Source organism: Octodon degus, unplaced genomic scaffold, assembly GCF_000260255.1.
Source record: "Octodon degus isolate 3935 unplaced genomic scaffold, OctDeg1.0 scaffold00026, whole genome shotgun sequence".
Lineage (NCBI taxonomy): Eukaryota > Metazoa > Chordata > Mammalia > Rodentia > Octodontidae > Octodon > Octodon degus.
The window spans coordinates 12,286,866-12,298,027 of NW_004524602.1; the positions used below are offsets into that span (position 1 = coordinate 12,286,866).

At 49.2% G+C, this 11,162-nt stretch overlaps 1 protein-coding gene across 2 annotated transcripts in view; it reads left to right on the forward strand.

Moving 5' to 3' along the window:
* Window positions 1-4,991, forward strand: part of Dapk2 (death associated protein kinase 2) — a 107,090-nt gene extending 102,099 nt beyond the window's left edge. For both annotated transcript variants that reach the window (XM_004628828.3, XM_023712542.1), the window contains exons 10-12: window positions 1,247-1,336; window positions 1,436-1,519; window positions 4,374-4,991. In XM_004628828.3, the coding sequence (XP_004628885.1) occupies window positions 1,247-1,336; window positions 1,436-1,519; window positions 4,374-4,454 (255 nt within the window). In that variant the 3' untranslated portion in view covers window positions 4,455-4,991. The remainder of the gene's footprint in view (window positions 1-1,246; window positions 1,337-1,435; window positions 1,520-4,373) is intronic.
* The last annotated feature ends 6,171 nt before the right edge of the window (window positions 4,992-11,162 follow it).

Consider the following 11,162-nt stretch of genomic DNA (forward strand, 5'->3'; position numbering starts at 1 on the left):
AATCCGCCTTTTGGAAATGTGCACTTCATTGGTTTTTTAATATATTTATAAGGTCATACAACCACCGTTGAAGTCCAGAGTACATCCATTGTTCTGTAAAGAGACATTTTGGGGGTCACTTCTCACCCTCTGCTATCCCCAGCCCTAGCAATGTAATCACCTCCCCATCTCTATGGACCTGTGTGCTCTGGACATTTTAGCAAAATGGAATGACACAGTCTGTGGCCTTTTGTGTCTGGCTCCTTCCTCTTCACATGCTTTCTGGTCCACTTGTGGTGTGGTAGGTACCCATGCTCCCTTTGTTTTGATGAGTAGCAATTCCACCGCGTGGATCGACCACATTTTGTGTATCCATTCATCAGTTGGTGTGTGGTTGGGTGACTTCTGGGCTTTAGTTCTTCTGAATAATGTTGCTATAAACATTCCTGTCCACATTCACATATGCAGACTTTATCAGGAGCTTACAGAAACCCTGAAATCTATCAACCTAGGAAAGTCTTGTTTTACAAAAAGAAAGAATGAATGAACAAAAGAAAGAATGAACAAAAGGAAGGAAGGAAGGGAAGGGAAGGGAAGGGAAGGAAGGGAGGAAGGAAGGAAGGAAGGGAGGAAGGAAGGAAATTTAACAGGAAATGGAGAGGCAGGAAGGCTGACAGTAATTTGTGACTGTTGAGTAGTGTGTTAAACTCTTTGTGTATCCACCTTCACTTCATTCTCAAGAACCCAGTGACGCGCTGTTAGTATCACCGTATTACCAGCAGGAAGCCAGTCCAGAGCAGCCATGCCAGGCCAGTTGGAGAGATCAAGATTTAAGTTAACCCTTGAGTGCCAGGCAGTGAAAGCCAGCTATACCTCTCTCCCCAACAGAGGCCCCTCAAAGCCCTTGTTTCCTTCCTCTAAGAGTGCTAATTCCCATCTGCCAGCAAGATTCATTTGCTAAGGCCCCAGCCAGCCTGGCACATAGGGTGCACCCAGGCTGCTAGAGAACGACCGTACCTCTGAAGCCTCTGCCTTGTGCTCTCACCAATGGAGAGAATCGGAGCCTCCGGCCACAGCAGACTCCATGTCTGGCCATCGAGATAGCAGCACAGGGACGCTAGGGCCATCTCCGTGTCCTGGCTGTGGCCCTCACTTGGCATTCCTGCTCCATGCCCTGCCTGGGAGGGAGGTGCCAGGGCAGGCTCAGGATGTGGGTACCGGCCAGCGGAAGCTCCGTGCCACTGCCACACTCTGCTTTCTCTCACAGCCTGTGGACAGCCAGCAAGCCATGGTGCGCAGGGAGTCTGTGATCAACCTGGAGAACTTCAAGAAGCAGTACGTGCGCCGGCGGTGGAAGGTGCGTGTGGGCTCGGGTGGGGACGGGGTCTGGCGGGTCTCTGCTCCTCTTGGGTCTCTGCATGTTCTCACATGGTGTGGCTTTGCTCTTGCCCCTCAGCTGTCCTTCAGCATCGTCTCCTTGTGCAACCACCTCACCCGCTCCCTGATGAAGAAGGTGCACCTGAGGCCCCATGAGGACCTAGTAAGTACCTGCAGTGCCCTCTCCTTGGGCAGAATTCAGGGCTGGCCTGGAGCTTGGGAGCAGGGGTAGGGGATTGGAGGTAAGGAAGCCATGCCGCCCCCCAACAGGTGGGTGGTGTTTCCTGCCTGTTCTGCTGCCCCTGTTTCCTCTGTGCCAGAGACTGGTGTGTGATCCGCCGAGGTGTGAGTTTAGGGAGCTTATGAAGGTGCCAGGAGGGGTGCTCCATTTGGGCAGTATGAGTTCTCTGAGGCGCTCTGTTCCTCTCCAGGGTTGCTCTTCAAAGGGACTGCTCCCCAACCCCATCCCTCTTCCCCTCCCAGATAATTCATACCCCAGTGAGGACTTTGGGGGCTGGGGAAGTGAGGACCACAGACAATCCCACATTTATTTCTTGCCAAGAGTAGTGGTATAATCCTACCCCTTGGAAGGCTGAAGCAGGACAATCACTTTGAGTTTGAGGCCAGTCTCAGCCACATAGCAAGTTTAAAATCAGCCTAAACTCCAAAGGAAGGGATTATCTCAAAAAACCAAACTTTATTTCTCACTGTTTAGGATGAGAGCCTTGCTTCCTCTTTTCAGTTTTCCTTTTTTTTTTTTTTTTTGCTTCAGATTTATCATTATCACCAATAATACCTGAAAGACATCTTACCTGAGTGCATTAGTACATATGTACATTTAAAATGAGAGGCTCACGTGAAATATACCCCGCAGGAGTGCAGCCCTTACCGCCGCCCTGCCAGCGTGCAGGTCAGGTACTCACTGACTGTGTGACCTTGAGGAAATTTCTTAACCTCTCTGTGTCAAATTGTGGTCAGTTGCACAATGGGGCTAATACTAGGTCCTGCCTCATAGAGTAGGTGTGAGGTATAAGCGAAGCCCTGTCTTTAGAGCCTCACATAGAAGTAAGTGCTCAGTGTGTGCTAACAATTATTATTGTGTAAAATTCTCCTGCAAACTTTAAAATGGGGAGTGTTTCACTTTGTAGGAGTTTGCTGGACACCCCTTCCTGCTGCTCACTGAGTGCATCTGGATTGCACAGGTTGGGGTGAAGGTGACCGTGGGTCCCTGTGCTCCCCACTCCCTTGTGTCCTGGGTTCCTCTCTTCAGCCTGGGCTCTTATTTACTCCTGCTCCTGCCAGGACTGATTTATGGCCCAGAAGTCTATGTGCCTTGGCCAACAGTGCGCCCGCTTGGGCTGCTTCCCTCTGCTCATCTGAACCACCCTCCCTCTGAGAATCCCTGAGAATCTCAGGCTGACTTTACTGAGCTTTTTATTTCATTGTTTGGCTCTGAGTCATACTACAAGGTTGCTGCTCAGCAGAGCTGGAGTTATTTTTATTGTTGTAGGCAGGCCTGGTTCAGGATGTATATCTTGGGTTTCCAGCTGACTTAGGGCCATCTGGGAGGGCCCAGGACAGGCAGCCTGTGGGCCACCTTACCTGCGCCCCTGCCTCTTTCTTTTTTTTTTTTTGGCAGACCACTGAGCCATCTCCCCAGCCCCTCCCTTGCCTCTCTTCTCTTGCTTGGGTCTGAAGTGGTTCATAGGGCAAGAGGACTAGAGAGGAATCAGAAAGAAGGTAGGAATCCCAGCCCTCTGGGAAGATGAGGCAGGAGGGTCACAAGGTCAAGGCCAGCATGGGTAACTTAGTAAGACCTTGTCTCAGTTCTTTTTGTTTTAAATAAGTGATGGGGACATAGTTCAGTGTGGAGGTTTAGAGTTCAATCTCCAGTACTGCAGGAAAGGGAAGGAAGAAAGGAAGGGAAGGAAGGAAGGAGAAAGAAAAAACAAAGAAGAGAGAGAGAGAGAGATCAGTTTCTTCTCTAACTTTGTCCTTGTGTGAGCATTTAAGATTGTGCTCTTTATTCATGCACTCAGCACTGTCAGCACAATGCTCATCCTACAAGTCCTGGAAAAGGATTGAGTTCCAAACACGTTATACACATTTCCCGAAGGAGTAAGGGAGAAGGTATAGCTCAGTGGGTGCAGCTCCTGCCTAGCAAGCACAAGGTCCTGAGTTCAATTCCTAGTACCTAAGAAGAAAACCTGGCATGATGGTGCATGCCTGTAGTCAAAGCACTCAGGAGGCTGAGGCAAGAGGATCACTGTGAGTTTGAGGCGAGCTTGAGCTACATAAGCAAGTTCAAGGCCAGTCTGCAGTACATAGTGAGACCCTGTCTCAAAACAAAAGAAAAGATAATGCCAGGCCCCCTGTTTAGAAAACATTGAAACCAAACATCTGACAACAGATTTTGCAATGACTCACTCAAGTCTGCCTCAGCTGTTTCACTACTTGTAATGACTGGGCTGTTCTTGGGGGCCCTAACAGAAGGCTGTTTTGGCCTGCAGACAGCACTTCCAGCCCTGCTTTGCCCAGACAGTAGCTGCAGGCTGGGCTTCATACATCTCATCTTGCATCTGAGCAGAGTTCTGAAGTCTTTTCCTGGGAAAAGCTGCACAGCAAGACCTGCTAAAGGTGCAGTGTGAGCCAGTGGAGGAAGAGGGCATGTAGTGGTAGCTGTCACCCATTCCTTTCTTTCTCTCTAGGCCAGTCGGGGGATCCCTCAGCCCATGAACCACTGGTCCATGTGCTCCTGGGTGTGTGGCAGCCACAATGGGCACCGGATGTCATTTTCATCATGATGACTTGGGCCCTTCTGGTGCCTGGTTCCCCTTCCATGCCTTGCCTGCTTTCTTGCCTCCTGGGAAGGAGGCTCCAGTCCCCTTTCGTCTGTCCCTGCCTCTGGTCTCTGGAGGGAGCTGAAGGCTTCCGTCACCATCATCTTGACCCCTGGGCTCTGGTCCAGGTCTAACCACCCAGATGCCCTCACCCTGGGCCTCTTTTCTTCTCCCCAGAGGAACTGTGAGAGTGACACCGAGGAGGACATCGCCAAGAGGAAAGCCCTCCACTCTCGTCGAAGGAGCAGCACCTCCTAACTGGCCTGCCTTGCCGTTGGGCCCCACGGGGGTCCCTTCTGCACAGACTCTGGGACTCTGCTTGTCACCAGAACCCAGGTGCCCTGCGACCTGAGCACCTTGCGAGCGAGAGGGATCTTCAGGATTCTGTGTAGTTTGCAGGGAGCCAGGAGACCCTGGGAGCCGCGGAGAGAGTGCCTGCATCCCCAGGTTCTTCATTCTGCACAAAACTGACTTTTGTCTGTCTGCCAACCTCAGAACCTGGCAGAGGCCTAGGAGACGTCGTTAAAGGAACAGCCTGTTTGTTGCAGGGTGCAGGTCAGACTCAGGTGGCTCTCCTCACAGGTATCAGACACCACACCAGCAAGACAGACGTGGCACAGGGACATGGCATGTGAGGGAGGAGACTTGGAGGAGGAGAGGCCAATCCTGCGATCTCCCGGAACCCACATGGCTCAGGACTTGGACTGACCAATATTGAGGCCTTCTAAAGCAAGCTATTGCCAACCACTGGGTTGCCATTTTTTTTCATTTGTATTAAAATTCCATTTTATCTAATGCTTGTCTCCTTTGCGGGTGACCCTCACCACATTCCCTGTTAAGAGTTACGTTGCTTGTGACTCGGGAGCTTGTGGAGTTACGTGTGAGGGGCCAGAACCTCGGGTGATTCTGAACCACTCCAGCTGTTGACAGCAGGGTGCCTGCCTGCTGTGCCCTTTCCAAAAGGTGCCATCCCAGATGCCAACCTAGAAAGCCAGTGCTCCCTCTACCCCCACGCTGTCACTTCTGTTATGGGCTCTATCACGTCTTCCCTACGCTCTTGTGTTGAAGTCCTAACCCTCAGTACCACAGCATATCACTGCCCTTGGAGGTAGGGTCTTTAGACAAGTAATTCAATTAAAATGGAGGTCACTGAGGTGGGCCCTAATCTGAGTTATAAGACGGGATGTGGTGGCACAAACCTGTATTCCCAGCTACTCAGGAAGTTGAGGCAGGAGGATGGCTTAAGCCAAGGCATTCAAGGCCAGCCTGGGCAAAATAGCAAGACCTCAGAGAGAGAGAGAGAGAGAGAGAGAGAGAGAGAGAGAGAGAGAGAGAAATAGAATAGAACAGAAGAACAGATAAAGGAAACAAAAGAAGGAAGATCAGGATACAGAGGACATACCACACAAACACCCAGGAAAAATGGCTGTCTACCTGCTGAGGAGAGAGGCCTCACAAAAACCCAACCCTGACCTGAGGACACTTTGATTTCTGACTTCTGGCTCCAAGATTGTGAAAAAATAAATTTCTATCATGTATACCACTTAGTTCGTGGTACTTTGTTATGGCAGCCCTGGAATATGGCGTTTTCGCTAACTACTGCTATGCCCAAGATAGCGGTCAGGGCTTTTTACTGTGGGGACTGAAGAGGTCAGAGAAGGAGCCCCAGAGAAGGAGCTCCCAGTTCTGGGAGAACAGAGAGGAAAAGGATGCGTTTCCTGGGCCTTTGAGTGAATGTGGGAAAGCCCCGGTGACAAGGAAATCCAGGCCCTGATTCTCAGGCCTAATGAATGGTGTTGTGAGAAGATAAAAGAAAGTCAGAGTGAAAAATTCAAGATTCTGACCCGAGGCTAGGACCTGGGAAGGTAAGGTAGAGAAGTTCAGGAAAGCAAGCTGAGGAAATGAGCCCGGAAGTAAAAGAGAAAAATTTTAAAGGCACAAAGGAAACGGGTAGGAATGAGCAGGTGGAGCGTCATCCCTTTTTCTGCAGTGACTTTCAAGCCCGATGTGTGAGGAGGGTGGACCAGGCCATCTTTGTACCCTGTCTAGATCCAGAACCAAATAGCCTTTCAAGAACAAAGTTAACTCTGTTTCAGGAAAGCTCCCAGAGACCAAGCATGGATCACAAATTTGAGGCCAGCTGGGAAAACTTAGCAAGACCCTGTCTCAAAAATTAAAAAGAGCTGGGAGTGGAGCTCAGGGGTAGGGCACCGCCTAGCATGCACAAGGTCTTGCATTCACTCCCTGGTAGAAAGTTCCCAGTGAAGTGGAGGGGTGCGGCAGCGGCCTGCAACGTGCTGCAAAGCGCTCCGCAGTTGTCCTGCAGATCTTGGGCTTCCCGAAGTCCCAGGAAAGAACTAGCTCTATGCCTCACTCAACTTGAGAGGACAGCCCCAGCTGAGAACTGTCTCTAGGCTATATCTGATGACATAAATCAGCGGAGAATGTTCTAGAACAGGGCTTTACTGGGAGCTCCTAGGAAGCCAGAGTGGTAAGAAAAGCAGGAAGGGTTTGAAGAAACCCAGGCTTCTGTTTCTAATCATGCCTAAGGGCTTGGCCTTAAGTGGCTTGTCTGAAGGTGAAACTGAAGCCTAGAGAGTGGAAGTGACGGTTCTGCCTCATACAGTCAACTTCCTGACTCCTCACACAACGCCCACTGCTTCATCTCAGTAAGCTGTGGTGGTCCTTTCAGGAAATGAATGTACGGTTAGCTTTGTCTTATTTGGAACAAGGTGTCACCTGCCCTGTACTGCTGCCTAGCTTGTCTGTCATTCTGAAATGGAAGTACTTTGTGTTACCTCTCTTTATAGTATGAAGACCCTGCCTCTGGGTGGGGACAGGTCAGCAGCCAGTTCCCTAAGCTTCAAGGTAGTTAGGGAACTAGTATTTCCTGGGCCACTATTAAGTCTCCTGTTCTAGGTGCCCAGGTTAGAATGGAACAGGAAAGACACAGTACCTGCCCCAAGGAGTCCACAACCTGCCCACAGACTGCCTCCTGGCCTTGCCAGGTGCTACAAAGCCCTGCTTTATGGAGTCCCCTTAGCCCAATACTTTGATGTTTGCTGGCACCTGCTGAGTTTCCCATAATCCCTTGCAACACACAGAGCCAGGCAGTGGGCAGAAAGGCAAGCGTCTTGGAGGATGCGTGCCCTTTGAGGGTGCTTTCGAGGACCAGAATAGAGGTACCCAAGCCTCCAGTCCCTGCAGCCTCTCTGCTAGCAGCTGGCTCCTGCAGTCCAGGTGTGCAGATGGTGTAACAGCTGGCCCAGGGGAACCGGGTATGTTGACCAGCTGACACTTCAAAGCTGAAGAGGCCATAGTGTGCTTGGAGGCAAACAGAAATTTTCAAGGCAGGAAAACTGCACCCTGTTAAAATGCAGTTCTTTGAAGAGATCTGAGAGGGTCCTGCCCTGGAGCATTTGCCTGTGTGTTTGTAAGATGCTGCATTAATATTTCACAGACATGCATATAAATATTTTAGTATGTGCCTTGTTTTAATGTCAGTCTCTCCAGCTTTCCCGGCTCCAGATCTTAGCTTGCATTTGCCTTTTCCGCTGGAATATTTATCTGCCATATACCTTGTTCTGGAAGCAAATGAAGGCTGTGCTTATTGGAGGCGAATTATGAAATTGCTAAGAAAGAAAAACGAAGTCCTGTGTCCCGTGGACAATCAAAGTCCTTTGGAAAGACTTAGGTGAGGACTGGGTTGCTGAAAGGAGTTGTATGTGGCACAAGCTTGTAGAACTATCTTGCCACCTGGTCCCAGCTCGATGTTGCCCTGATATTGCTGTGTTCACTGTTGCTGCACCCCAAAGAGTGTCTTCCTACAAGGTCAGTGGACAGGATCCTCTCCTAAGGAAGCCCCAAAGGCTTGGAACAGAGGAAGAGCTGAGCATGGTGGTTACTTGATATTTCAAAGGGCAGGAACACAGTTGGTGACCTCTTATTAATCATTTTTCTCTCACTAATTCATTTTTGCTCTTCTCCTGAACTCATTAGTAATTCTTCCCCATCCCCGGGGCACGCTGAGATGGCAACTGAGACTGGGCACGCCTGTAATCCCAGCTCTTGGGAGGCTGTAAACAGGAGGATCACTAGGAGTCTGATCTAGTAGTGAGACCCTGAACACCCTGTAGACCTTTCTCTAAAAACATACCAAAAAAAAAAAATTCTTAATGCTGCCTAGAGGTAGGTATATGTTTTAGTATAGGCGCTCTTCATTTAACTACCAACTTCTGTTCCTGAATTGGTGGCTAAATGAGCAACTGTATGTAGTACGGACATGACGATATTCAGAAAAAGAAGTGGTCAGAGGGAATGCCAACTCAATGACCTTGCTTTTATTTGCGTAACTTTTCCGTGCAAATATATAATGTATAACAGAACGTAAAATGGTAGTACTGCACTGTACTATACAATCAGCAAAAATTACAGTACTCAATAAGCAAGGGATGCTACACCAAACGAAAGACATAGAGTCTGCCAACAATATGTACAGAACTGTACCAAAAATAGAAGATGAGTCGTAAGTCCAAGTGACAGGGCCTAATCAACCGTTGTTGAGCAGGTAAGTTATTAACAAGGAATAGCTATCCCTTTTTTATGGATTGAATAAAATTCATGTTACCAGCTTTTAATCTAGAAAACAGTTGATTATATTAGCTAGGAAGAAATAATTTTGTATATCTCCCCCTGTGGATCACTGATTCTCTACCCTCAAGTTAAAGGAAAAGTGAAGGAAGAAGGAAAAGGAAAAAAATAAAAATAAACAACAGGCAGTAATTTTTGCAACCCCCTCTGCAATATGCAAGTTCCGCATACAGTTTCCATAAGCCCCGTGCAGCGTGCAGGGGCTGTAGCTGCCCCGCCTGGGTCGTGATAGCTGAGGCAGCTGGTGCTCAGTGGGATCAGGCAGCCTCACAGCTGGAAGTGTCAGCATGTGGATTCCGGCCCCGTTTCTCCACCCCACCCCCCACCCCGTCTTCTCTGTGTTTCCTGAAGAAACTGACACCTTTAAAAAGATGAATGTGGAGAACCCTGAGCAGGAAGATACTATTTTTTTTAAGAGCTCAGTGTCTACAACATACGCCTAGAGATGGGTGCAAATGTGGTGAAGCTGCATTTTACAAGGGAGGCAGTGACTGCGCCAGACTGGGGGGAGGGGGAGCCATTGCGGGGTGGCCAGGATGAGGAAGAGGATGCAGGGGTGCTGGGCGTTGGGCAGCATCCGGCGGCGGTGGGCTCTCAGGAGTTTATTCATATGCTTCCTACCTTACTTGTTAGGGTTCTGTGCTTTTTGCATCAGGTGTATGTATCAAATACTACATTAGAAAGAAGAAAGGGAAACCAGGCAGGGTGGTGAATGTACACACTGTCTGGAAGGCTGAGGCTGGAGGATCACGAGTTCTAATCAGGCCTGGGCAATTGAGAGGCTTAGCAAGACCCTGCCTCAAAACGAAAAATGAAAAGGGGTGGGGATGTAGGTTGCTATAGAAGCCATAGGTTCAATCCCCGAGTGCCACCACCATTACTACTACTACTATTACTACTAGTAATAATTAATAAGATTAAGGCAAGAAATTTAATCCTGATGGTCATCAGTTGCCACTGTGGCTTCTGTGGACAGAACTGGCAACTGCATGGTGACAATCTCCAAGTATAATTTACTAATATCTACTCAGAGGCCCTCATGTCTCCCACCACCTGTGAGAATACCAGGGCTGGTGTCCCTTATCTCCTCTTTTTAATTGTTCGGGGGACATGGTCTTGCTATGTAGTCCAGGCTGGCCTCAAACGCAAGTTCCTCCTAAATGAGGAACTCTATAGACTGTAGCATGGACATCACAATATTCAGAACAAAGAAATGGTCAGAGGAAACTCCAACTCGAGGACTTTGCTTTTACTTGCAGAACTCTTCCGTGCAGTGCTACAACGTGTAACAACAAGACATGATGTTTCAACTTTAAAGAGAAGAGCTAGAATTGGCCCTGCCCCTCCTGGCCTCAGCCCTCAAGCATGGCCTCCCCTTGGAGTGGAGGAGGACAGGAGTCTGAGGACAACTCCAAGGCCACCCAGGCTGAGTTGCCAACTCATGTTCCAGGTGCCTTCATGCTCATTTGGGTCAAAACAAAGAGTCTAGAGCAGGTTGTGAAAAGTCACCTGGGTCCCCCACGGCTTCCAGGTGGGTTTGCACTTGGGCTTGTCTCTCTTTGGAATTGAACCCAGGAGATCCTGCATTGATCCTCAGTTCTGCTTCTCAGCCATGCAGTCTCCCCAAAGCCCTGGATTAAGTTAGTTTCCAGCGTTGACCTTGGCCTTGTCAGCCAACTTTACTGGACCTTGGTCTTCCCATCCATTCAATAGTGATGGACCATGTCAACTCAGAATGCCTTGGCCAACATAAAGGATTAGTTATTTATGTGATTTACTTACAGGAAGACTGTATGCGTGAAGGGCAACTCTGAGAAATGTAGAAGTTGACCATCCATGACCAGTAGCGGGATATAGGTCACTTAGGCTCTCCTTAAAGTGCAGGGCTCCTCTTCTCTGACACATCTGTAGGATACTTGGTTCAACTTAATTTCTAGAGCAATAGTTGAAACACAGGAAAAACCACCTGGGACCTTCCTCTTCACACACATGCTGGAAGTTCTCAGCTAGGGGCCCTTGGCGGCCATCTTCTTCCCAACCCTCCAGAGGGGCCAAGAGGAAGCTGGGAAGTCAGAGGCCCAGCAGGAGTCGGAGCAGGAGGGTGGCTTTCTGTATTCAGATCTCTGTGGCTTGCTGTCATTGCCCACCCTGCTTTCTTGGTTTTGGCTGTATTCCTTTGCAAGGAATGCTGTAGCCAACATTTCAGATGGGATGCCTTAACCAACAGGAACTTCGCTTTCCATTCTGGAGGCCGGAAGTTCAAGACCAAGTTCCTATAGGTTTGGTTTCTCCTGAGGCCTCCCTTGCCTTACAAAT